The sequence below is a fragment of the Gymnoscopelus microlampas genome (assembly GCF_963454915.1).
Source record: "Gymnoscopelus microlampas genome assembly, chromosome: 2".
NCBI classification, from domain to species: domain Eukaryota; kingdom Metazoa; phylum Chordata; class Actinopteri; order Myctophiformes; family Myctophidae; genus Gymnoscopelus; species Gymnoscopelus microlampas.
In genome coordinates this window covers 14,584,030-14,611,887 of record NC_139939.1, presented here as the reverse complement: position 1 = coordinate 14,611,887, position 27,858 = coordinate 14,584,030, and the positions used below count along the sequence as shown (strand labels likewise).

General features: G+C 47.1%; 1 protein-coding gene across 2 annotated transcripts in view; it reads left to right on the top strand.

Annotated features, from left to right (window-relative positions):
* The window catches only part of kdm2aa (lysine (K)-specific demethylase 2Aa), a 37,515-nt gene extending 10,162 nt beyond the window's left edge, over nt 1–27,353 (top strand). For both annotated transcript variants that reach the window (XM_084084888.1, XM_084084887.1), the window contains exons 9-26: nt 346–461; nt 762–888; nt 8,414–8,655; nt 9,856–9,933; nt 11,437–11,564; nt 12,003–12,126; nt 12,352–12,480; nt 13,250–13,333; nt 15,769–15,798; nt 18,193–18,298; nt 19,299–19,657; nt 20,308–20,608; nt 21,144–21,309; nt 21,812–22,057; nt 22,211–22,374; nt 24,158–24,304; nt 24,831–25,049; nt 25,829–27,353. In XM_084084888.1, the coding sequence (XP_083941014.1) occupies nt 346–461; nt 762–888; nt 8,414–8,655; nt 9,856–9,933; nt 11,437–11,564; nt 12,003–12,126; nt 12,352–12,480; nt 13,250–13,333; nt 15,769–15,798; nt 18,193–18,298; nt 19,299–19,657; nt 20,308–20,608; nt 21,144–21,309; nt 21,812–22,057; nt 22,211–22,374; nt 24,158–24,304; nt 24,831–25,049; nt 25,829–26,010 (2,948 nt within the window). In that variant the 3' untranslated portion in view covers nt 26,011–27,353. The remainder of the gene's footprint in view (nt 1–345; nt 462–761; nt 889–8,413; nt 8,656–9,855; nt 9,934–11,436; nt 11,565–12,002; nt 12,127–12,351; nt 12,481–13,249; nt 13,334–15,768; nt 15,799–18,192; nt 18,299–19,298; nt 19,658–20,307; nt 20,609–21,143; nt 21,310–21,811; nt 22,058–22,210; nt 22,375–24,157; nt 24,305–24,830; nt 25,050–25,828) is intronic.
* Nucleotides 27,354–27,858: the final 505 nt, after the last annotated feature.

Here is a 27,858-nt window from a genome sequence, read left to right as displayed (position 1 = left end):
GTTGTCCATCGAATCCGATGATGACGTCCACTTCTATCGGTGAGTTATTTGGTGGCTGAATAGCCCTATCCTGGACCCACAGGTTGGACATGTATATGTGGTGGTAGTGGCAAAGGCAACCGTAGGTGTGTTCCTCCTGAGTCTCCTCAAATAAAGTGTTCCTTCCTCGAAATGTAAATTGTTCCTCGTACAAATTAATGTCACCAAACGTGAAGGCTTTTCATTGGTCCACATTGTGTTTGTGTGGTTATTTTAGTAACCACTATTCTCTGTTGATATGAGAGAGGTGTGTCACTAATAAACCGGTACAGTCCTTCAACGTGTGTGTGTGTGTGTGTTACTCAGGTTGGATCCATGCAGTGTACACCCCTGTGGACACCATTGTGTTTGGAGGAAACTTCCTTCATAGCTTCAACGTCCCCATGCAGCTCAACATCTGCAACATCGAAGACCGCACGCGGGTTAGAGCACACGCACTCACACACACACATGCAATTTCGCATAGGACGGACAAAAGACATAAAACATAATGCTTAGTTTTTACTCCGAAAATAGGTGATCTACAGGCTCAAAACACGTTGCTGTGTGATCTGTTTTGAGCTTGCAGATCACCTATTTTTATCAAGCAACAGTCTTAGGAACTAGTATAGAGATTATGTTGTTGATGTGGTTAATGCTGTGGTGTCTGTTTGTTTGTGCCAGGTACAGTACCATTTACATTGCTGTGGTTAATGGTATGTGTGTGTGTGTGTTTGGGCCAGGTACCAGTGAAGTTCCGGTATCCCTTCTACTATGAGATGTGCTGGTACGTGTTGGAGCGCTACGTCTTCAGCATCACCAAAACCTCCTACCTCACACCAGAGTTCCAGAAACACTCCCTCGGCATTGGTATACACACACACACACACACACACACACACACACACACACACACACACACACACACACACAACCATGTGTTATGTACAGTAAGGGCTATAGACAATCAAGCTGGAAACATTCCCATGAAGTGATGCAAGTGAAAATGCACGATTTGTCGTGCCTGAACATTTGCATTGCTGCCTGCTGACATGCTTGCATGTAACACTGGCATATGCACTAGGGGGCAGTGTTGCATTTTCCAAACTAGAATGTATAGGAAACTATAGGTTACTTACGTAACCCCGGTTTTATAAATTGCGAACGAGCTGTTCACATATGGGATCAGCGCCCCCTGGCGATGATATACAGAAGCTTCACATTAACTCCCTCGGGCCAATCCTCATTGGCCCGGTGGGCCGTCAGTCGCTTTCCGGAAAACCCTCCCCCGAGGGTATAAAGGACCCGGAAAGCGGAAGTTACGTTCTCTTTCACACCAGCTTCCTTCTGCCGAGCAAAAAGAAGGGTGTTTTTGTGAACAGCTCGTTCGCAATTTATAAAACCGGGGTTACGTAAGTAACCTATAGTTTTATTACATTGCTCTCTCACTGTTCACATATGGGAGACATAAACCCCCTGAATGTAACCGCAAATCACGATACCCACAACCTGAACCAGGGCCCCGCCCCCCGGCATCCAGGTGCCAACAGACCCCCCGGGTCTGAGGCAGAGACCAATACATTTAGTGGGGCCCTGACAGACCGTAGTCTGCCTTATAAACTAAAAACCAGGCACAGCCTGTCTAGTTAGTGGGGGGCCCTGACAGACCGAAGTCCGCCTTATTAATCTAAGGCCCAACCTTCGGCCATCAACACTAAAGTAAGGGGCATGAACAGATTGTAAGACCGTTCTAAGCACCTAACCACCTTCAGGTGGAAGCCACGCCCAGAACCGTGTGCGCCATAGAAGACGACGCCACGTTCAGGCTGTAGAAAACAGCGAAAGTCGAAGGAGACGACCAACTCGCTGCCGTGCAGATGTCCTGAATAGACACTCCTTTGAGGAGGGCCCAGGACGTCGATACACTTCTAGTAGAGTGCGCCCTCAGACCCTCAGGCACTGGGGCCCCCCTACTAGCGTACGCCAGGCGGATGGCCTCCACAATCCAACGGGAAATTGTGGACTTAGTCACCGCCAGTCCCCCAGGCCCAGGGCCCAGGGAGACGAAGAGCTGGCTGGGGCGGGTCAGGGCCGCAGTCCTCTGGACATACAGCCGCAGGGCTCTTACTGGACAGAGACAGTGTAGCCTCCTATCCTCATCTGAGGCAAAAGGAGGCGGATGAAAAGCCACCAACTCAGTTGGCATAACCACCGCCAGGTGTTTTTTTGGAACGAAAATCGGGTTAGGTTTGAGGACAACCCTGCTGCCTTCACCAGCGAACCTCATGCACTCCGGAGCCACCGAAAGAGCATGCATATCGCTCACCCGTTTCGCTGTTGTCAGCGCAACCAGGAGCACCGTCTTGAACGTGAGGAACTTTAGTTCCACCGTCTCCAATGGCTCAAAAGGAGGACGAGAGAGTGAGTCGAGCACCAGGACCAAGTCCCACGTGGGAAACAAGGATCGTGAGACAGGATGTTCACGCAACGCGCCCTTCATGAACTGGCACACCAGGGGCTGTTGCCCCACGGTTTTCTTACCAAAACCAACATGGTTGGCCGAGATGGCCGCCAAGTACACTTTGATCGTCGAGAAGGCATTCCCGAGATCCAATCTATCCTGTAGGAAAGTCAAGACGTCAGCGACCGAGGCCTGGAACGGGACCACGACCGGGGACCTTCCCAGACACCACTCCTCGAACACACTCCACTTTGCCCCATAGACGGTTCTAGTGGAGAGTGCCCTAGCGGCCTGAATAGTGGCCACCACCCTAGGTGGCAGCCCTGTCGCAGTCAGATTGTCCCTCTCACAGGCCAGACCCAAAGGTCTAGGTCTGCAGGCCTGTGATGATGAATCTCGCCCCCGGCCTGCTGCAGCAGGTCCTCTCGCAGCGGGAGGGGCCAAGGCCGCTCGTATAGCAGGGGAGCTATCTCCGACCTCCAAGTGCCCCCTGCCGGAGCCACCAGCAACACCGTCAGGCCTCGGAGCCTGACCCGTTCCAGAGTGGGATGGATCAGCTCCAGTGGAGGGAACGCATAAAGCAGCCCCCCTGGCCATTCGTGCGCCAGGGCGTCCAGGCCCAGCGGGGCCTGACCGCTCATTGAGAAGAACAGTGAGCACTTCGCGTTCTCCCCTGATGCAAAAAGGTCTACCTGAGGCCGTCCAAATCTGATCCAGATTTGGTCCGCCACCGCGGGGTGCAGTGACCAGTCCGAGTAGCGAACCTTGCCCCTGGACAGAAGATCGGCACCCCTGTTCAGAAGTCCAGGTACATGAGAGGCGCTGATTGATTTCAGGTGCGTGTCGCACCACAGTATCAGCCTCCGTGCCAGACCGTCCAAAGTAGGAGACCTCAAGCCTCCCTGCTTGTTGATGTAGGCCATGGTCGTGGTATTGTCCGTCCTGATCAGAACGTGACAACCCCCGATGTGGGGCCTGAAGTGTTTCACTGCCAGAAAAACCGCCATCAACTCCAAGAAGTTGATGTGGGCGGTCCTCGTATTGCGGTCCCACAAACCCCTGGCCGTCCGGCCTTCGCAAGTTGCGCCCCAGCCGGTCAAGCTGGCATCTGTGGTGATCATCTTTCTCGAGATGACCCTCCCCACCGGGACGCCCTCCGATAGAAAGGAAGGTACTTTCCATTGTTGGAGGGATCGCATGCATTCCGCGGACACCGTCGTGCGGCGAGAGCCCTGAGTGGCTGGGATCCGGAGTGAGCCCATCCACCTCTGAAAAGGTCTCATGTGTAGCCTGCCGAGGCGCACTAGAGAGATGGCCGAGGCCATAAGCCCTGCCGCCCTCATGCAGACCCTGTACTGGACCCTGTGTCCCAGTTGAAACATGGCCAGACACCTCAGGAAGGAGGCTATCCTCTCCTGAGACAGGCGAGCCCTGAGAGAAACCGCGTCTAGATCGATACCTATGAAGGTAGCCTGATGGGACGGAGTGAGCACGCACTTTGCTAGGTTCAGCGTGAACCCCAGGGAGGTCAGGTGCGACACCACCAGGTTGGTATGGTGGCACGCTTCCTGGCGCGAGGACGCGCTCAGCAACCAGTCGTCTATGTAGGTCGCGACGCGGACACCCCTCCGCCTCAGGGGAGCTATCGCTGCCTGAGTGCATTTCACAAACACCCTGGGACTTAGAGACATTCCGAAAGGAAGGACCAGGTACTCGTACACATGACCCTCGAACTCGAAACGCAGGAATTTTCTGTGCGGAGGGTAGATAGGGATATGAAAATAGGCGTCCTTGAGATCTATTGAGCTCCACCAGTCGCCCTGGCGGACCGTGCGTAGTAACGCTGCTGCCGTCAACATTTTGAACTGAAAGGTTTTCAAATACCTGTTGAGAGCTCTCAGATCCATGATGGGACGTAGCCCCCCTCCTTTCTTCTTGACGAGGAAGTATCTTGAGTAGAAACCTAGACGGCTTTCTCCCGGTAGTACTTCCCGCACGGCGTTCTTTAGCAGGAGTGATGCAATCTCCTCTCGTAACGTTACCGCCGCTTGGCCACTCGCGTGTGACAACAATACTTTGTTGGACATGGGTGGTTTCCTGGAAAATTGCAGCCTGTAGCCCCGTGCTATTGTACGGAGCACCCAAGGGTTGGCGTCGCATTCTTTCCATCGCTGGATGCGGAGCGACAACGGATTCGGAGGGGTTATTATTTGTGTCGGGTGTACGAGCGCCGCCATCTTTGTCGTGCTCGTTGGCTCGGCAACCCTCTTTGTTGTTACTCCTGAGTACGCATGCGCGGCCAGTGTGAGAGCCTTCGTCTTGGCTGTGCTTGTTAGCCTGGTTAGCATGCTTGGTGCTACATGAGGGCTCATGCGCGCGGCCATCTTGGAAGGCGTCACGTGTTCGCTCACAGCCAATGTGTGCGCCAACACGTGTTTCCTCAAAATGGCCGACTCTTGTGACAGAACAACAACATTGGGGCCTAGTCTTAACTTGGGGCGTTTTGTGGACCAAGAAAAATGTTGGCGTGACCCGTGTAGGAGATGACGGTTTTGGCCCGCCATCTTGCCTTTGTTGTGTCCCCCGCTCACCAGGGACCCCTCGTGAGGGGTCCCTGATGAACGGTGGCTCATTAGTACTTTGGTTGTGCTTTGTTGTATTTTTTGGTTGTTTAATACAGAATCTGTTTTCATAACAACATTTTGAACAAATACAGCGGCAGGTGACACAGGAACATGCACATTCACAAAATCGTGTTTCATAAAATGTACATCTGGGTGTGTGTGCTTCTTTGCGGGGCTTCGGGAGCGATCGAACGCCGTCTCCACTCGCTCCGTCGAACATCTCCTCCTCTTCCTCGGTGAGCGTGGATGGAGGCCCGTGGCCACAAAATCCAGTCGAAAATCCCCCGTCAGGGGGGAGAGGGAACCGGGGGAGAAATTGTCCCTGCTCACTTGGCAGGGTTGGACAGTGTCATTTATTCTGCTCGGCGCGGCGACCCCTGTGACTGCCTCTCTGAGGCCGGTTGTTGGCGGGGCGCGCGCGGCCACGGTCATCGTCCCGACGTTCGCGCTGTTCGCCTCTGCCAGCGGCTGGTGGAGCAGAATGGGACTGGTTCTGGCGCGAACCGGTCTGACGGACCTGTGGCATCCTACCCCTAGTTGGCTGCCGCGAGGGACGGGTCTGGGGCCGAGAGAGAGGTGGTCCAGAAGGAGCCTGTAAACAGGACATGGCCGCCTCGTCCTGGGCTTTGCGCGTCGCGGTGCTTTCTTGGAGATAAACCATTGCGCCATGGAAGAGGTTGCCAGCGGTTATCTTAAGGTTCTGGAGGTGCTTTTTGTCGTCCGGGCCTTTGAAGGAGACGTGATCTAGCCAACGTCCTCTCTCGTGAGCGACGCACATTCCCATGACTCTACCGTTCCATTCTGTAGTATTCTTATTGAGGAGCATAATCTCCCGCTGGAGGCGCCGCATCTCAGCCAGTTGTTGTGGCGTAGCGGCGTTTCCCGCCTCCGTCATAAGAACCATCAGGGACCCCTGTAACAGAGCAGCAGCATTGAGGGCCCTGGCGCTTGATGTTGTTGCCTTGTAGACCGCCCTCGTGGCAGCGGATCCAGCAACGTCCTTCTCGGTGGTGAGGCACGGTGTCTCCTTTGTTGTAGAGAAGGGCGCCTTCTGGCTGCGCGGCTGGCTGTGCAGCATGAAAGTGGCCAAACTACGGTCCATGGGCGGGAAGGCCGAGAGGCCGAGTTCGCCTGCGCCCGCGCAGTCGATCTCAAAACGCAGCTTTTTTGGATTGGAGTCCGGAGCCAGAGGAGAGCTCCAAGACCCCGTGAGGCCGGCAGCGAAGCCCTTTGCCAGGGGAAGTTTACACTTCTTTGGGACCTTCTCCTCCACGGAGCCAAGTCCCTGCCACTCGGAAGCGCTGGCGGGGGCCACCTCGGCCTCGTCCGCGGGCCATCTGAGACCACATCTCACGGTGGCCAGTTTGTAGATCTCCAGCAAAGGAGCCTCGCTCATGTCGGGCGGGGGAGGTGCAGCTTCAACCTGGGCTGTAGCCGTCTCCACCATTACCGTAGGTACAGCATCGGCGAGTGGCGTTGCAGGTAGCGGTGGGCCGATAGCTGGGAGAGGAGGGCCGCGGTCCTCCGTCTCCAGGATGACGACCTCTCCGTCCCCCTCGACCTGGTCAACGACCTGGTAATCATCACCGTCGTCGTACTGTTCCACCTGGTAGGTGGCGAGGGTCTCGTCCTCACCGTCATCTCTGCCTGAGCACCCGCTCCTCGCCGGGGAAGAGTAGTGGGAGCTAGCTCGGTGAGGGCCGCCGCTGTGTTCCGCTGCGTTGTCTCCCCTCGTGGGAGAACGGGAGCGGGGACCGATTGATTTTAAACCAGGTCTGCGTCCGTCCCCTCCGTGGAGAGAGCGATCCGGTGGGTCCAAGGCCCGGGCGGAGCCGGCTGCTGCAGACGGGCGAGCCCGGCGAGAGAAAGCCTCCTCTCTGGCCGTGTAAGCGGCGGGCTGTCTGCGGGAGGAGAAGTAGCGGGAGGCCGCGTCGTACTCCTCAGGCTCCTCGTACGTGGTACGGGGAGGAACGTAGAACCTCTCGGCCTTGAACAGGCGATTCTGAAGCTCCGATGGGTGGAGGCTGGCACAGTCAGAGCACCTAGGAGGCTGCTCGTAGGCCGCGGCGTCCGCGTGGGCGAAACCCAGGCAAATGATGCAATGGTCGTGGGTGTCCCACTCGTCCAGCAGCTGGGCACAGGTGCGGGTGCTGCATCGGCGACGGGGGGGTAAATCCATGGCGGGACCCCGGTCGTGGCGATCCGTCGCGGTGGGAAGAGCACGCCGAGACATGCTGATGAAGAATGAATGAAGCCAAGCCGGCCGGCTAGGCTAAGCTAAAAAGCCGGTAGGCCTGAAAGCTAGTTAAGCTAGGCTAAGCTAGCTGCAGCGTCCGCTGTGTAGATCGAGGAAAGAGTTTTCCACTCCGTGGAAGGGAAAGGGAGAGTAACGAGCTCCGGGGACTCTCGGTGGACTGAGAAACCGACTCGTCGCTGTCGAGATCGTCGAATTCCCCGCAGGCTCGTTCTGTTTTCGTAGATGTGATTGTAGTAGCTCTGTGTTCATCGAGGCAGAAGAAGCCAAAGAGAACGTAACTTCCGCTTTCCGGGTCCTTTATACCCTCGGGGGAGGGTTTTCCGGAAAGCGACTGACGGCCCACCGGGCCAATGAGGATTGGCCCGAGGGAGTTAATGTGAAGCTTCTGTATATCATCGCCAGGGGGCGCTGATCCCATATGTGAACAGTGAGAGAGCAATGTAATAAAACTGCATGTCACCAGTAAAACACCTTGCAAATTGCTGTGTTTACAAGCTACATTGTTTCCAAATGTATGTTCCCCAAAATAGTTGAAAGTGGTGTTTTTTATTTATTATTTTGTGATAGATTGTTGCTTGGCTCAAATAATACTTGCTAATTCATAGTTACAACAATACATATTAATTTAGAACCGTGTAAAGAATTCTAGGCCAAAGCCGTGCAGTTTATCTGGAAACATCACATTGTGTATTAAAATAGGAATAATATGAATGTTGGAGTTCAGTAACTTGGCCACACAGTAAAATCCTACGGTTAAATCCTCAGTTAATGTAACACATTTGATGTGCAGCCCTTAGTTTCATTAAAGGTAATCTGGAAACCCATTCGGTAAAAATTCAAAGAAGGAAAGAGAAAACTAAACGTTTTTGTTTAAAACGGGAACTTGGTTTGGCTCCTCCCCTTGCATAGTCCACTTCCTCCCGGATGCTTCTGTGTTTGTTCCTACTAACAACCACATTACATGTTTAAGGCAGTGGTGCTGACAGATTCTGCTGTTAGCAGAATCTGTCTTGAGCAATTACATTAAAGGTAACCCCAGGTTCTTTGCTGCAGGTCTGAAGAAGCCTCTTCCGTCGGACTCTGCGTCTGGTGAGGTGAAGGAAGAGGAGGAAGAGGAGGAGCTGAGCACTGCTGATGCAGAGCTGCCCGCTAAGCCTGGGGTCAAAGTTCAACTGACACCCTACGAACTGGAGGGTCTGTGGAACCTGCTGAGAAAGCTGGAGTCTCTGCCCTCCAATAAGAAATGTGTCCCTGCAGGAATACACAACGCCCCCGCACTGCTCACACATGTCAAGGTACCACATGGAAAACCTCTGTGTGCATGTGTATACTTGCATTACTGTACTTGTAAGGACCAAACGTCGCCATAGGTATTGCAGAATTTGAAAGACAGACATTTTGAGGACCATTTTTCTGAAGAAAAAAAATACTTTTAGAGATACAATTAGGGGTTGGGGTTAGTGTTAGAATTAAGCATTTAGAGGTTTGATTTAGGGGTTGGGGTAGGTATTTTCCCTATTTCACACTTAATTGTGCGGCAATATCACACACCAAAAAATAGCCGATCTAGAAGCACACGCATTGTTAGCATGTAGCTCGGCTGTTTTTCAGCTATTTTGAATTAAGTTGATTAGTCCTACAAGCTCATTACGCGTCATGATGTGACGTATTCTGAGCTTGTAGATTGGCTACTTTCACTATTCGTTGTACTACGAGTGTGTGTTAGATTTTAGCTATATATCGTCTCTGTCGGGGGGAAACCCCATACTGTAAAACTGTTACTTTTCAGTAAATTTAAAGTATCATTTTTGTGTGACACTGTAGTAGGAGGCTTCTGCCCGACAGCAACGATATAGGGGAAGCAACCGAGCGATGCAGGAGACATGAGTTTAATCAGTTATAATTGGATTTCAGGAATGAGAAGGCTGTTGCTATGTTCATATTGAATGCAAGAACATGTCTCATACTGGAGAACTTGACATACTTTATGGACCACAGTTCTTAACAACTCATTGAGTGCCATTGGCGTGTTTCACCGCTATGGCGCAACGTGCCAATGACGTGTTTGACGTGTTTTTGAAAAAAAATTATGTTTGGAAAAAAAACGCTCAGAACCCAAGATATCATCATTTGAAGATTTGTTGCTCCGTTCACTTCTTGTTTAACTTATTACTGAAATAGGCTGTATCTCAGCTCCTGAGCACTTTTTTTTTACTATGTATTTTTCAATGTTATTATGTTATTTTCAAAAAGCAGACAATTAATGTCAACAAGGTCCAATGACCTCGTTGACATTTGTGAAACCACACAGTGCAACCCTCAGTGATTAGCACCCATCAGGGGATCGATTATACTGGAGATAAATATTCTGTGACTACTTGAGAAAGGTATAAGAAAATTTAAAAATTGCTGGCACAGTTCGCAATTCTTTTTTTATTTCATTGGCACTGAATGAGTTAACCATCTCCTCTTCCTCCTGTACCTCTCTCCTCCAGGCGTTGCTGAAGGAACACGCCAATGACAACGCCAAGCTGTCCTACACAGGGAAACCCCTCATCACATGGCCCAAGAGGGTGAGCAGCATAGTCCTTTGTTATATCAATACCCCAAATCATCATAACCCTTGTGCTGGTGATGATATTAAGTCATATATTTTTGTTAAAATAAGTGTTTGCTAGCTCTATTCTGATAGTAATCATTGCTATATAGTGTTTGTTCAGTAACAAGGGTCTCCCTGTCTGCCATAACATACACAGTATGTGCAGGTCGGGATACCAATTTCATCCAATCAGGAAAGAGAACTTGTACAGCACACAGGATAAACCAGTTAAATTGTACGGAACCAGACAAAAAAGATGAGCATCCAAAATTGGAATTGGAACAATATAAAATTGAAGCTGATAAATGGGTTATCTTTCCAGATTTAATACAATGTGTAAGCCACCTGAAAGTGTTTTTCTGACTGTTCAGTAACAGGAATCTCTCCAGCTTTTTAGTAAACAAACACTCTATAACAATGATCACTATCAGAATATAGAGCATAAACTTTTAACCAAAGAATCCACCTTTAATAACCTAACAAACACACCCACAGAATGAAAACAGTGCACTAACATCTTGATAGTCACCTTGACCTTTGACCTCGTAGACCCAACACTTAAACCATCTCTTCAGGGTAACCCTACTGATAATTCCCACTACGTTTCATGAAAACCTTCCCTTATCAGACAACATCACACTTGATAGCAACCAGTCCAGTATGCGCACGCAGGCTGGCGTCAAAAGAATCCGCTCATAAGACGCAATGGAAAAGTGGTCAAGGCACTCACGAGTGAATATGCATTCCATCAAACTTTCAGGCTTAGGCTGTTTACTGTGAAATCTCCCTCTTGAAATATAATTATACTCCTTGGTTTCTGTTGTGTGTAAAAGATAATGGGATTCTCAAACCAATTGTCCTCAAAACCCCACCTTCTGTCATTGATTGTTAATTATGTGGATTAGTAACAGGTGTTTTCAGTGAGTCAGAGTCAGTCAGAGTAAACAGTCAGGGTGGAAGCAAACGGTTTTCTTACTGCACACACTTTTTTTTTGCCTATATATTGCCTATTTTTTTGTTTTGATAAGTTTATTAAACGTTCTGTTAATTTGTTACAATCGTCTGGAGTGGTTTCTGTCTAGTATAAGAAGAAAAACCATTGGAACTACATTAAGCGAGCGAGTAAGACAACATCTCCACTGTACAATTTAAACCTGGTTTTGATATATATATATATATGTGTGTTTATTTGCCCAGCCCTACCATCCGCACTGGATTTTGACCTTAGGCATTTAGGCATTTAGCAGGCGGTCATAATACAGAGCCATTTACAGTAAGCAAGGAAAACTTGAGGTAATACATCAAATGTATAGAAACATCAAATGAATATAGATAGTAAGATAGGATCATAAAGGTAAACAAATAACCTATCATCAGTCTAAGCAGTATCTATGATCTGTACATTGAACTGTAACCTTGTTTGGGACAGTGACTGTTGATATTTAATACTAACACTAGCAGTCCTCTGCTCCTCCAGCCATCGTGGTACCAGCCTCCCCCTCCTCCTCCACCCCCTCCTCGGCCTAAACTGGCCACGACCCCAGTCATCCCACGACCACAGAAACCAGCCTCCTCCATGTCTGTGCTAAGGAGACGCAGAGTCCGGTAACCACACATACACACACACACTCATACACATTTTTGTATTTCTTCAGCTTATCTACAGGCTCACAATGCTTCACTTTGCCTATAATCTAAAACATGTCCAAAATAGGAATGCCGGGTTGAAAGTGGTTGAAATACATATTGTTAGGGTATAGAATCTGCCTCTGTATTAAAAAATCAGTGCGCACAAACCATTGATGCAGTATAAAAAAAGAAAGGAAAAAATGCATAACTTTTTGTATAGTTAGCATAGTTGTACTGTATACTGCAATACTAATTTGTGGTTGTCACAAAATCTCACGTCACACCTACTTGTCTCATGGCACAGTAGTGTGCCTCAGCACTCTGTTTGAGAACCACTGATATACTGCATACAGTGACTGTAGTTTGTGCTTTCCTCCTGTTATTTCATGTTTGCTTGTGTTTTTGTCTGTAAAGGTGTAAGCGATGTGAGGCGTGCATGAGGACAGAGTGCGGGGACTGTAACTTCTGCAGGGACATGAAGAAGTTCGGCGGACCGGGGAAGCTCAAACAGACCTGTGTCCTGCGCCAATGTCTCGCTGTGAGTGTCTGGCCTTGTGTTTATGTAATTCTCTAATTCTCCCTACTCTTCCACTGAGACATTTAGAGCCTGGTGTCAGGTAGGACACCTACTGGTGGACAAGTAGTACTGCCTGACCCTCATAAGCACAATATCTCTCCAAGGCATGTGGGCATTCCTTATAACATTGCATGGATTTATTTATGATGTTTGAACAGAATATGTGGTGTGTTGTTGTCCTGTCAGCCTGGCCTGCCCCTGTCAGCGGTGTGTGAGATCTGTAAGGAGCCCAACCAGGAGGAGGCAGGAGACCCCGCTTTCACGCTGATGGAATGCTCCAACTGTGCCCAGATTGTCCATCCTGGCTGTCTCACGGTGGGTAATAATTGTGTGTGGGTAACACACACACACACACACACACACACACACACACACACACACACACACACACACACACACAGCAAATATTGCATTGTGAGCTTGTAAATGAGCTATTTTAGCTATTTTCAAGAACTATTATGTTTGAAAACATTTGAAAGCCTTTGACAATGAAGACATGCCCAAAATAAGAAGGCCAGGTTGAAAGTGGTTGGACTTGCAAAATAATCTTAAGAATGATTATTTATTCTTTTCCATTTTCCTCCCCTTCGTGCCGACTGGCATCGAAAACCTGTGTCAAATAATTCAAAAAAGTAATCGATAGAATAATCATTATGTAAATAATTGATAGTTGCAGACCTATTGGACTGTTTCCATCTTCCTGTCCCTTTTAACCCATTAAAACCGGGAAAGAATCTCTGTCATTTTAGATTTTAGCTAGATGTCGTCTCTGTCGGGTGGAAACCTCATATGTCCAAAACTGTTCCTTTTTCAGGATTAAAAAAAAAAAATCTACAAGCTCAAAACAAGCTTGCAGATCTGCTACTTTTGATACTTTTGTGCAACACTGTGTATTATCAAGAAGGACGTTCATTTGCAAGAAAACACAAAAAGTTAGAATATGGGGATGAGTGTTTCTGCCCGACAGCAACCATATATAGAAACATAGTTTTTTGTCCAGAAAACTGTTAGGATTTAGAAGGCATTCGTAGAATCGGCCGCAGACCTAAATGGGTTAAAAGTAATTTCCTGTGTCTCTGTGCAGGTTCAAGGTGATGGGGTGGTGAATAAAGACTTGCCCAGCTGCTGGGAGTGTCCTAAGTGTGTTCAAGGAATCACTGACCCAGAGGTACGTAACCACCTCATGTTGATGACAAACGCACCCACATACATGTGTGTGGTTGGACCCCAGGAAGAGTAGCTGCTACCTTGGTGGCAGCTACTGGGGATCCAACTAAAGAAGTGTACGCGTACGTACGATGTCTGTCAGGCAACCATTTACTCACACAAAACGCTTATTTTTTCTTTCAAATGAGGGTAAACATGCTAACATACCAGACGCACAAACTCTCACATGATTTCTGTATCTCGGTATGCATGCGTCCTAACTGTGTGTTTGAAACTAACAGATATACTGTTTCCCGTCTGACTTTTGTATTGTTTGTTTTATTCTTTGGTGTTTGGTATTTGTTTTATATTTTATTTTGGGATTTGGATTCTACTATTTATTTTTTCATAATCCCCCCACCTCTCTTTGTATGTTTTTCATTTGATTTTGTTTATTTGGGGTTTACGTTTTATTTTTATTTTCCCCTTTCTATTCTTTTCCATTTTCCTTTGCTTATTGTTTGTACATGTGAATGTAACCGGTCAGTCATCGGGCAGTGATGAGTCGTTGGTGGTCAGCCCCCACCACCACCAGCACCAGCAGCCTCAGCATCAGCTCCGTCCCCACGGCCCCTTGCTCCTCAGGCTGGGCCCCGGGCCCTCGTCTGCCGTCGGGGTCCCCGGAGGCTCCCAGCAGGACGGGGAGGTGGTCCGCTGTGGGTTCCTCCCTCCACCTCCTCCTCCCCCTCTTCCCTCCTGCTCCTCCTCTTCCTCACTCCTATTGGTGGCGGCCCCTCTGCCCTCTCAGCCTATCAGCTCGAGACTGGTGAGAGGCCCCGCCTACTCTCCGTTACATCCATCCGTACATTTTGCGTGTTCTGTTCCCCCGCTATTTTTATTTTTTCTCCCGCCCCTTCCCCCAGTTTCCAAGAGAAGAGGCTCCATTCTGTATTTAAATGGCTCAACTTGGACGTTTTTCTTACATCTAACCGACAGTGAATTGACGCTGTATCGTTGAAAATTTGAGTGTTAAGGCCAGAAACGTCTTCCCTTGGAATGTTAAAGGTGCTGTTAAAAAGTTAAGCTATATTCTGATAGTAATCCTTGTGTTTGTTCAGTAACAGGGGTCCCCCCCCACCTTTTAGTAAACAGAAGATACATTTGCTGATGAGATGCTAATTTCCATCCAATATTGAGGAACACAGGCGTACATAACGGCTGAAATATTCATTGCAGAAGGATGAGACTGATTGCATTTGAAGCTTGTCTATCAGGTCATTTCACTTCCCTGCATCACTGTTCGCTTGGTAATATTAACATCGAAGTGGCCATTTCACGGTTCTACTTTGCACAGTTCTAGGTTGCCATTGTTGGGGATTGGGCCACTTCTTAAAGTATACATTTCAAGCGCCTTGTCTCTGCCCACGAACATTGACCTGAACTTCCTGAGTTGGTCGGAGTACTACCACCTCTGAAGCTTGGAAAACGGTCACCTTCGCTGTTTGCTCAGTGATTTGTCCCTTCAACGGCTTCTTGTTGTGACTCCCATCACTGCGCGTCCATCCGCTTGCTGTTGCTACCGTTCGCCATATTGTTTTCCCCAGGAGGGTTGGGTTGGAGGAGCGCTTGATTTTGTGAACCTCAATATCCTTAAATCACTTGACAAGGCAGGCGCGCCGACAGTGTGGCCTTGAGGCTCGTGAGCCGTGCCCAGTGCTAGGCGAGCGAGTTCCCATGGCAAGCAGTGTCGCCGTCTGGGTTGGCAAGCCGCGGTGGACGGAATCGTTTATCACGTGAAGCGAAAAACAAGCGCTCCCTTCCTCCTGTCATCCCGGGGAAAACAACATGGCCTGCCGATCATTGGCTCTCCCATCACAGTGCTGATTGACTGACTGGCTTGGCTGTCTGTCTGAGAGTGAGGAAGAGGGGGAGGATGAAGGAGAGAGAGGGAACCACACGTGGGGTTTCTAAAGGAACCTAACGGCGGCTCATCCATGCGGGGGTCGGGTGTTCTTGTGTTTGCAGCAGTCATACGTACGTGTGTGTGTGTGTGTGTTACGCGTCCCAAAAGATGCCCTGTCACACAAGTCTTTACCAGAGAGCCCTGGGATCTTCTCACTAATGGCTGTTTTCCACTACAAGAACTAAGTGAACTGAACCGTGCCGTGAAACGTATTTCGTGTGTTCTGGATTTGTTTCCATATGCTACGACTCGGTTTCCCATAAACCGCTCTGTCGGTCGTTCTGGTTGTAATAGAAATGTAAACAAAAACACAAAAAACTTCTCAGAACTTCATGGGTTCTGTAAAGTTTAAGGTTATGGAAGGTTCAGGGTTAACCCTTCGTAGTGGAAAAGAGCCACGGTGCCCAGAAAGGCTTTCCCCCCCATGTTTCCTGACGGTGGTTTGCTGTGCGTCCTGTACATTTCTCTCACTGAGATGTTTTCTCTCCTCATAGCCGCCTAAAGGAGAAAAGGTGTTACCAGGGGTAAGTTAAGACCATTAATTACTGAAGCCCTACATATTTTGTTGACGATGAATAGCAAACACGTCTCATCGCGACACCGTTGTGAGCCTATGTTTTTTTGCAATTTGTTTTAACATTTAAAAAAGTTACATATTTTAAAACCTATGAGAAAGAAATGAGTGGAGGTACTTCTGTAGCCTACTGGCAGCGTCAGTGTGCATAAGACATTTGGTGCCGGCCAGTCCAGCGTTTTGTGAGATTTTCTCCAAACACACAGACACACAGACAGGACCAACAGACCTTCTTCTAGATGAGCGTCTGTCATCTCTGAGGAGTTATGCCGTAAAAATAACCCCTGGAAACCACGGTTAATGTGGTTGGTTAACTGATGAACTTGTAGCCAAGAAAATGTGTCATTTATATAGTTATTGAGCAGCAATTTATTAAGTTTATTTAACCCATTAAAACCGTGAAAGCATCTGTGTCATTTTTAGATTTTAGTGTTGGCTATTCAAAAATAACAGACATAAAAGTACATTGTACAGCTGCTACTTTTGAACATTTTTGAAAAATCTTGAAAGAACTACTCGTTTAGAAGGCATTTGTAGAATCAGCCTCAGGTCTTAATGGGTTAAGCCACTTAACATATAGACCACAACCCCCCAATCCTCTTGCTGTCGGGTGGAAACCTTGTTGTTGTTCAAAACTGTTATTTTTCTTATTTTTGAAACAAAATTGGGAAAGTAGCTGACCTACAGGCTCACAAAGCATTGTGATGCATGAGATGCATTGTGAGCTTGTAGGTCTGCTATTTTCACTAGTTTTGTGCGACACTCTTGTATGATGAAGTAAGCAACAGTATACTGTACAACAGGGGTCGGCAATAGGCGGCCCGCGGGCCGAAATTGGCCCCCCAGAAATAATATCTGGCCCGTGAGATAATTTTGAGAATTTAATTTTTTTTTTTTTTTTTTAGAAAAATATTTTTTGATTTTTTTTTGGGGGGAGGGATTTTATTTTTATACAGTATCAGACCGATAGTCTCACATATAGGCCGCTATTATATCTATTATATCCAAATACAGAAACTATCCCCACCTAAATAATGACTATTACTCCATGTTGAGAGTGGGTACATCCACACATGTCCGTAAGCTAGCGTGCAACGGTACGCTGGCTACGCGACGGTAGCCCCGTCCACTCCCATGTTAAAAAAAAAACGGAACGGTACTTCCGGTTTTAAACTTAACATGGGAGTGGATGGGACTTCCGGCGTCCGTACGGTAACTTGACGGAGATATGTGGATGCACCCAGAGAATGACAGCGGGGTATAACGTGGGCGGCGCTCGCTCAATGACATGAAAAAAAGTCAGTGGACACTGGACAGCATTTGGTGCTGAAATAGCAAACAAGCAGTAGTATGGTATGAAATAAAAACACAGTTCAGTAAATCATTCAAACTGTATCTTTACTAATTGTTTGTATCTCGCTCACTAGCAGCAGCTGAAATGTTTTCTGCAATCAAGCGACAGACTGAACAAATAACAGCGAGCGCCCCCCTATGTATTTTTTATTTAGTTAGTAAATGGCGCATTGTAATTATAGCTAATGTAGCGCTCGTTTCAAGAGACTCTGAAATCAAGCACTCCATGATCAAATGGATTCATCTTTTATCTTGGTCTGATTTTAATTCGGTTTAATTATGTTAATGTTCACATTGTTGGTGCCATCAGTCACATATTAGTAAAGATACAGTATGAATGATTTACTGAAAAGTGTTATAAAAAAGTATTAAAAATTAATGTTAAAATAATTATAAATACTTATTTCATAGAACCTGAACCCACTTTTGAAATCATGCACTCATAAACACGATGCATTTTAAAGGATTTATAACATTTTATAGCTAGATTAGAGGAAAATGGAGAAGAAAAAAAAAATCACCAGAAAAATCGCCTGTGCTGATATTTAAACCGGAAAAAATGTTGATTTATATTGGTCAAACAGAACCGAATTAGACCCAAATTAGACCCGAATTAGACCGAGTTAGACCCGAATTAGACCCGAAAAATTTTGCGCCCGCGCGCTTTGCGTGCGGGCGCGTGTGGTGCACGCACATGCACGCGCGCTGCGCGCGCGTGCATGTTCGCGGGGAGGCCCGGCCCGCGATGGAATGTCTGGGAGTGATATTGGCCCTAGGCTTATCTCAATTGCCTACCCCTGCTGTACAACACTCTCCCTCACACTATCCTCTTTACATGTTCGCTTCTTCTCCCCTTTAAAAAACTAAACAAAAAACACTCCCTTTCCTACCTTTCCTCACCGTCACCCCCCTCTTCTCTCTGCTTTCTCCGTTCCTTCCCTCATCTCCCATCTTCCACCCGGCCCTCCTTCCCTTTTCGCCTGGTCTTCAGAAGAGGAAGTCCTCCTCCCTGTTGGACTCGCGCATCGCCAAGATCTTCCGACGCCACAGACACAGCCGAGACGAGGACGACTCTGCCAGCGATGAAGACGACGAAGGTTTGTGGTCGGCCCGTCTAGAATATCAGTGCTTTAGTTGTGCGTTAGCGCCATGTTTATTCAAATGTCACATGAGAGAAATATTTCCTCCATTTTAGAGAGATTGCATATGTGGGGGGATTCTAATGGGATTTTGAAAGTGGGATCTGTGAGATTCCTTTTTATTTAGTTTAGGTTTGTCCTGGTCTGATGGGACAAATGAAACCAAATGGACCCTCACAGGTCCAATTGGAGCAATGGGGGTCCGTGGCCTATTAAAACCGGGGGTCTTTGAAATTTAAAATTGTGAATCACTAGCTTAGTGATAGTGACTATAGAGGCTGTCTGGTTTAAACCTTTTGCCAAACATCATACGTATGTCATAGACAACTGACATCACAGGCTGGCCGCAAGAAGTCCCAGAGATTCACATTGAAGCCACACCATTCCCACGTGGGAATGTTTTGGTTCCAATGTCGATTCTGAGATCCACATGAATCCATTTCTTCATTCTTACTCCACACCACACTCTCCATGAGTCCTGACCAGTGGTCAAAAAAAGTTGTTTTACTTGAGTACTTTCTACTTGTGATACTTCTAAATCTTTTAAAAATAGCAGACCTACAAGCTGATCTACAAGCTCATAATTGTGAGCTTGTAGGTCAGCTATTTTCAAATGGCCGAAATGTATATAGGGGCAGAAGTGGGTAATGTATGTTTTGTAATAATCAAAATCTACCAAGTAACTAGTAACTAACGTTTTCAAACAATTGTGGTGGAGTAAAAGTACAATATTTGTCTCTGAGATGTTGTGGAGTAAAAGAATAGAAAATTGGAAGTACTCCAGTAAAGTAAAAAATACTTCAACATTGTATTTAAGTACAGTACTTGAGTACATGTACTTAGTTACTTTACCCCACTGGTCGTGACAATCCTTCTGTCATTGTCCCTTTTCTTCCCCCTTCTCTGCTGTCCCCACCTCCCTGTCCGTCCGTCCGTCCTTCACCCTCCTCCCCCGCAGCCTCTCGGAGGAGGAAGCTGGCCCTGCGCGGCCGCGGCGTCAGGAGGGGCTACGGCGCCAACAGGAGGGGCGGGCTGCTGCGGGGAGCCTCCGCCCACAGAGGGAGCCGAGGAGGCAGCATGGCTCCCGGCTCCACCTCCTCCTCCTCCTCCCTCATGAAGCTGAAGCGCGGCGGCATGGGGATGAGGGGAGGAGAGAGGGAGGGCGGGCGGCGGGGCCGCGGCGTCAGGCTGCGAGGAGGAGGCTCCCGCGTGCAGCGGAGGCGCGACGACTCGGAGGAGTCGGACGATGACGACGACATGGACGACGACGATGAAGACGATGAGGATGATGATGAGGAAGACGAGGAGAGCGACGAGGTGGGAAATAGCCCGTCGCAATTATTACATGATGATCGTCTGTTGGCAATTATTTGAGATAATCGCAGTTATTTTGCATAATTGTCATCCATTCATCTGTATGAATTCATCTGTTAGTTCGTGGCAGAAACCTCCTATCTCCATATTCCAACTTTTTGTTTTGTTGTAAATTACGTTCTACAAGCTCACAACGCGCCGCGTTCCTCCCGTCAACAACGATATCAAACTGGGGGTCCCACATCCACATTGGAGCCATGGCGTGATTGCATTTCTTTATTCTGACCATACTCGCCGTGACCATTTTTTCTGTCCTTTCTCCATGTCCGTCCAATGCGTTGTTTACATCAGTTGTTCTCAAAGTGGGTTCAGGGGTCCTTGAGCGGTCTCCAGGGGGTTCGCAGCCAAATGCATATTCGTTTGGGGATCCTTGACATGAAAATGTTTGAGAACCACTGGTTGTTTATCGTTCATTTCTGAAGCTTTCGCCTATAATGACGTGCCCAAAATAGGGATTGATTTATTAATCAATTGTTTTATTAAATTATCAATCATCTATTATCTTTATAATTGATGAAATGGATTAGTTTAACTATTGCACCCTTACATCTAAATCCATAACGGCCCAATGATCTCCCATCCATCCCCTATAGGTGGGGAAGGAGCGGCAGCAACACGGACGGAGACGGAGGCGCCGGCGGCGCCACACGGACGAGGAGGACGAGGACAGCGAGGATCAGGAGTTCGACCCCGACGAGGACGAGATGGACACGCTGGAGGACGACGAAGAGGAGGACGAGGAGGAGGAGGAAGAGGAGGACGGGGAGGAAGGACGCTGGGACTCTGACCCGGAGCCTCCCGTCCTGCTGGTGTCCGACCTGAATGATGACCTGCTGAGTGGATCCTACCTCACAGTCACGCTGCACCGCCCCCAGAAGGCCAAGAGGCAAGCAGGTACTGGCGGTCATTTTGTAGGATGCTTGTCTAATTTTTTAAGGTTAAGGGGTCTAAGGTAGATGGACCCCTTAATGACGCTAGTATGTCGCAGGAACTTACCCCCAATCCACCCCTTGATGCTAAGTGCCAAGCAGAGAGGCATTGGGTTAGCCTGGGATCCAGCCTGATTCACTATGTTCGGCTGATTTTCGCTTATCAGTCTGGCCAGCCTCCTATTTGACTCGTATTTCAATTACGTAGGCAAGTCAGGAAGTGACTCGAGTTTTAAATCATGTCTAATGATTATAAAAAATCTCCTTAACCCATTAAAACCAGGAAAGAATCTGTGTAATTTTAGATTTATATACAGTATAACATAGGTTTTTCAGAAAACTCTTAGGATTTAGAATGGGGGTTTAGACATACAAGCTCACAGCGCGTGAGAACTACTGATTTTAGAAGGCATTTGTAGAATTGGCCTCAGGTCTTAATGGGTTAAACATACGTTGACAACGAATGCTCCTAAAACGGCACACGGCCTTCTCCCCTCCAGGCTCCATCGTGCCTAAGCTGGAAGCGGCCGTGGGCCCCAGACCGTCCACCGTAGCGCTGCAGGGCGGACCGCAGGCTTTCGTCCAGCGCAAGTCTGCTCTCACCAGATCCTCCCGAATGAAGAGCGAGGGAACCCCAGACAGCGGAACGACCAGGGGACCCGGCAGGTACGACCCCCCCCCCCCAAAAAAAAACTTGTCCTGTTTTCTAAAAGTGATATCTTTGGATTTTAATCTGAATTCATATTTTCTTTTAAGAGAAGGAGATGGGTGGTTGGTCAGATTGTAATAAGAGTTAGGAGGTGTAATTATCCGACTCGTACATAATTTGACATGCGTATCTGATAGAATACTTCGGACCATAAAAACAACAGAAGGCCTCATTCGAAAGCAGCGGCCTTCTGCATTGTACAAGACCAAATCCAACGTAATTTATTTTGGAGAGCAAGTCCAAAATGTTCTAAGTTTAGTTAATTGCTTTGTTGTTTGACATTGGTACAGTTAACAAAGTCTGTAAGTGAGAGCTGGACACAACTGTAATCCAATTTTGGAATGTGGGAATGATTTGATCCCTCTCCTTTCCATCTATTGTGACTAGATACCTATGTCCACAATCTGTTTTTGTAGACGTCTGTGTGTTTGCATCTAAATGAGACGTTCTGTCCACCAGGCCACGCCTGCGGGGCAACCCTCACCGGGCAGCCAAGGATCGTTCAGCCTCTTCTTCCTCGGAGGACTCCCCCGCTCCTCACGCCTCCTCCTCCATCTCCCCTCCCTCCCTCATGTCCCTGACCTCCTTCAAGGACGTGGGCAGCGAGAGAGGAGGCGAGAAGGAGGTGTGGGTGTCTGTGTTCAGGTACCTGAACAGAGCTGATCTGCTGGCATGCATGACCGTCTGCAAGGCCTGGTACAAATGGTACGTTGTCTTATGTTCTATCGCATCTCCATTTATACAAAAAACTGTACATCCTTCAAAGATATGTTCACATTGCATTTCTAAGTAATCTTCATCTTGATAGTGTGACTCCCTCTCCCTCTCTCTCCGTTTTGTGTCTGTCTGTCCATCCAGGAGCTTTGATAAGCGGCTGTGGAGTCGTGTGGATGTGAGCAGGTGCAGTCCTCTCACTAACCCCGCCCTGGCTGGGCTCATCAAACGTCAGCCCACCTCCATGGATCTGTCCTGGACTCCCCTGGCCAAGAAACAGCTCAACTGTCTGCTCACCAGACTGCCAGGTAGTGAGCCAACACACACATACCCTGCTAGAGCCAAGATATACATTGTGCAATTTAGGCATTTAGCAGATCCAGAGTGACTTACAAATTGAATTGCCCTGATTCCTAGTCAACAAACGACAGGGTATATTATAGAGGTGCTGCGATCAAGATTTTTGCGATCCGATTCCGATCAGGCAGCACCAAAACGGATCCGATTCCAATCAATACCGATCCGATACGGCACATAATAGTCTCTATACTGTCTGTCTCATGTTGTACTTAAGTGCAGTACTTGAGTAAATGTACTTGGTTACTTTACACCACTGCGAGAGAGAGGCTTGCGTCGCAAAAGCGAGTGTTGTTAATTCAGCCAAAATCTGTCACTTGTGTTTCAAATCGTAGTGTTTGTTCGGCTGGTGATATACAACTTAACAGTCACAAGGTATTTATAAACATATTTGTGTGGATGACTGTGATGGAAAATTTGAATGAAGTCTTGATCAGTACGCGCTGCTCACTGCACACGCTGCACAGACTTTTGTGTCTTTTTATTACTGTTATGTTCAAACTAAATGTTAAAAAAGGATTGTTTAAGTGATATTACTCAAACAGAGAACATAACCTCTTCAGAATAATAGTCAACAAAGTTTCTCAACGTGCTGGATAGAACGGCTGGAGTGGAGTGTTTTGATCAGAGCGTTTGATCGGTCATTTTAGCTGCGATCCGATCGTTTTTTTTTTGCTGATATCGCGCCGATATCCGATCTGTTAATCGGATCGGGTCATTTCTAGTATATTATCATGTAAATATTGTGCAAAGAAAGTAATTTGGATACCAGGTAAACATCAAACCTAGCATCTGTCTAAACAACATTCTATCTAAATAACATTCTTAGCCTTTGTGGACAAGCAAACAGTACGTATACGGTATGTCTGTTTAAATATGTGAACATGTAACCAACATACATCTGCATACCATAACTAACATCTATTAAAAAATGTAATAAAATACAAGAAGTGATACAAGAAGAGAGGAGTGCTATGGGGTGTATATGACATATACAGGGTTTAAGTGATGAAAGACACGTTTCATGTTGCGTGTGATCAGTGTATTGCCAATGGTTTTTGTTTTGTCTATTTGATGGACTTCAAATAGACTTACTGGAGAATAGGTGACACAGAAGAGAGCGTTCTGGATCACTCGTTCTCACAACCAAGTCTTTGGAATTATTCCAGTCATCAGGGTTAGTCCGAGACTTGTGAATCAGTATTTGAGACAATGGCCCCTTCCTGCCCTTCCTGTTTCCTGCATTCCTCTTTTTTTTTTAAAGATATTTTTGGGGGCTTTTATGTCTTTATTTGGACAGGACAGTAGGCTGACAGGAAATGGGGAGAGAGACTGGGGTAGACATACAGCAAAGGTCGTCGGGAACGGGAGTCGAACCCGCCACACGCTGTCATGCTGGATTACTAGCTTATGTTGTATGCGCCTGGACCGTTAGGCCAGCGGACACCCCTTTGCATTCCTCCTTTGAGCGTCTCATTAGTAAGCAAGTTAGTAAGGGATTGTAACACCCAAGTTTTTAGAACCGCTAATCTGAAAAACTGCTGATGGTTCATTGGTCGGCCTACTGTGTGTCAGAGCCAGCTTGTGGATATTAAAATGTTTGAACCACTGTTTGTCTTATCTGTACTTTTAGCAAAAGTCAAATTGGTCTAAACTTGAAGCTGTATTCCAGACTGAAATAGGTTCACTTTGCAAACTACTAAACATGATTGTTGTGTCTCTGTGTGTGTCCAGGTTTGAGAGAGTTGAGTGTGGCCGGTCTGTCCTGGTTCTCCGTGTCAGCGCTGGTCTCTCCCACACTGCCCTGCCTCCGCCTGCTGGACCTGCGCTGGTGCGATGGAATCAAAGATGCACAGATCAAAGACATCGTCACACCACCGGGTTAGTAACACACACACACACTCACACTCTCTCACACACACAACTGAACAGATAACGGGTCAGGGGAGCTCTATGGATTTGAACAACAGCCTGCCAATCATGTGCATAATTGACAGGATGTTGTTCAAGGCCATAGAGCTCCCCTGATTGGTTGAGGGATACTGGGAATAGCCATTTGAATGCAGAGCTGGCACAGTTTTATGAAAGATTCTAACTTACTACAATGTTGCCTGCCCTAGTACACTAAAACAAAAGGTTATTTGTTTGCTTATATGTTAAATCTTGTCAAATAGAACCTTTAATCAAATCTACGTTCTTCAAATTGATTAGAAAATATGGGACTTCATTTGTCTTCTGTGACACTCCCAAAATCAGGAACAACACCTGACCCAAATATCTTGCCCCAGTCAGGCTATAATTTAGAGACACCGAAAGGCATTACCAGCATCACCAAGCAATACCAGTAAACCTCTTATCAGATCTGCACCAAACTGATGAATCCCTCTTCTCTCTGTCTCTTGTCCAGGCTCAGAGTCGTCCCGCAGCAGGCTGAGGAACATGTTGACGCTGCGTCTGTCCGGCCTGGACGTCAGCGAGGCCACGCTGAGGCTGGTGCAGCGTCACATGCCCCAGCTGGAGAGGCTGGACCTGGCCCACTGCAAGGAGGTGACGGACGCCTCCATAGCCCTGCTGGCGGCCACCGGCACGCACACACGCAACAACCTCACCGAGCTCACGCTGGCCGGTGGGTAACAGCCTCCCGCTGTCTGGGTCCTGACACACACGGAAAGATGATGATGAATAAGAATAAGAATCATATCGTTGCTGTCAGGCAGAAACCTCTGATCTCCATATTTTAACTTTTTGAGTTTTTTTCATAAATTAACGCCGACTAGATCATACTACAGCTGCACACAAAAGCATCAAAAGTAGCAGATCCACAAGCTCGAAGCGCGGCTCGTTTCTCGAAAAGTAACAGTTTTGGACATATTTCCACCCGACAGAGACAATATGAATCATATGAATAATAATGAAATAGCTAATGCAGGTCTACCCATTGATTAAGGACAATATCAGGCACCAGAACCAGGGATGTGTGCTCTCAATGAGTCATGGAGTTTTAAGTTGAATGAGCTTATATAGGAGGGGGGAGGTCTGATCAAATAGCTTAACTCACTAAGTGCCAGAATTATTTATGGCTATGTTGTCCCAGTGCCAGAGATTTTTTCAAAGTAAAAAAAAAGTGCTTAGGAAGCGAGATACAGCCTTTTTCAGTTATAAGTTAAACAAGGATGGAGCTGCAAATCTTCAGATAATGATATCTTGGGTTCTGAATTTTTTTTCCCCCCCAAAAAAACTTTTTTTTTTTCAAAAACACGTGATTGGCACGTTGCACCATAGCGGTAAAACACGTGAAACGTGAATAGTACTCAATGAGTTAACATCCCCCTCCAGTGGTTGTGTACAGTGTGGGTCTCAGATCAGTGCTAGCTTAAAACTAAACATGGTACCCTGTCCCTGCAGGCTGTAACCACCTGACGGACGGCTGTCTGTCCTACCTGAAACGTCTGTCCTCTCTGCTTCTCCTGGACCTGCGAGGCTGCAAGAACATCAGCAGGCGAGGCTGCGACGCCTTCATCTCAGACCTGTCGCACGTCGCCCTCTTCTGCATGACGGAGGAGAAACTCATCCAGAGGATGGAGTGACGGCGGTCACAGCCACCACTAACGTCCCTGTGTCCCACGTCACTCTGCTCCATTTTGGGAAAGAGAGATAAGAGCCGGAGAAAGAGCCATAATCTTGGTTCATTTGAGACTTTTGGTGCAGGATGTCAGCTTGAATGTTTGTTCATTAAAAACAAAACAGTGTATGAGGCTGAGACAGATGGCAGAAAAGATGAGACAGACAGTAGGAAAGCTGAGGGGGAGACAGTAGGAAAGCTGAGAGACAGACAGTAGGAAAGCTGAGAGACAGACCATGTAGGAGAGACAGACAGTAGGAAAGCTGAGAGAGAGACGGTGTTAGGAGAGACAGGCATTATTAAATCTTAAAGGGAGACCATGTAGGGGCTTTTCACATGGGAAGCGACTGATGTGACTAGTTCATTCGTTTTCAATGAGAGGCCAGCGTTCAGGTAGTGGGGTTCCACAATCTGACAGGCGTAGCGACAAGCGTGCGTGATCCTGTGAAATTGTTCTCTTCTCATGTAACGCCCGCCTGTGTCAGGAGTTGAATTGTGTAGACGTTTCTTTCTACGTGACGCATATAAACGCATCTATTCACATGAAGAGCACAGTGTTTCCAAACGGGTACTTAGGGATAGTGTCACTCCCTATGCGAAAAGACCTTAAGAGAGACAGACCGTAGGAAAGCTGAGAGAGAGACATTGTAGGAGAGACACAAGGGAGAAGATTCTGAATTAAACTGACGGGCAGCTTTTAAAATTAAAGTCTCAATCCATTTGACTGTTACATTCACACAGGTCGACTGCACAGACTTCAGTCTCCTTACATTTTAAGAATCAAGTCGACCGAGTGAGCAGAAATAACCACCAGCCTACCAACAAACGGACCATTATCTGCTAGGTATACATGTTTATGGATACGTGCGTCGGTCTCTTCTGTTTTGCACAAAAATGAATATGAATGAATTTGTTTTTCTTTGTTGAAAGTTCAGGTATTTTGTCTTAACTCCCTATAAAGATATAATGTTCACAGGAATTGGATGGCTATAAAAATGTTTACCACTTTCATCTTTGGTACAGGGTCAGGTCAGGTCTGTGATTAAACCTGGACAGTGTGGAATTGAACGGAAGACAATTTCTGTTGCCCTGATCTGGAACATTGTCACAGACACAGTAAAGTTCTTGTCAGTATCACACAGTGTCACAGTTTGTGACTTTGCCATTTTGACCATTTGATATGTTCATTTGTTTATTTTTCAAAGAAAAATAATGTAAATGTGGTTGATTGTGTCCATTGTCCAAATTGGCTTTTTAATTGGAAAGCAACACCATTTAGGATTGGCTAATAAAATATCGCTGAGTAAAGGGGTAATTATTGACACGATAGTGAGTTAATTCCGGGAACTTGGTGAATAACAAAATAAAGCAGTCAAAGACGCGTTTCCCTTCACTCATAAGTTACCGAAGTTGAGAGTGGCAATGCCAGGCAGGCTGGTATTTCCCACCCCCGTGTAGAGCGCATACAGAAACCGCGTGGTGTGTCAGGTGTATGCGTGCGTAGTAGAGGAATATGCGTATGGCAAGCCGTTTTAACATTTAATCGAACCATGCTCCTATCTGTAATCTGTTTTAGATATCCAAACATTTCGGATATCTAAAATGGTAGTTTGTCCTAGTAAAAACTGCATTGTAGATATCTGAAAGAGTAGATCCTCCTAGTAATGATTCAATTGTAGATATCCAGAATGTTGATTTTAGATATCCAGAATGCAATTATGGAAATCCGAAACTAAATGCCCAATACAAATGAATGGGAAAAGTGACGTCATTCCTCCTAGGAAGAATGGAAGAACTGAATTTTAAATTATAG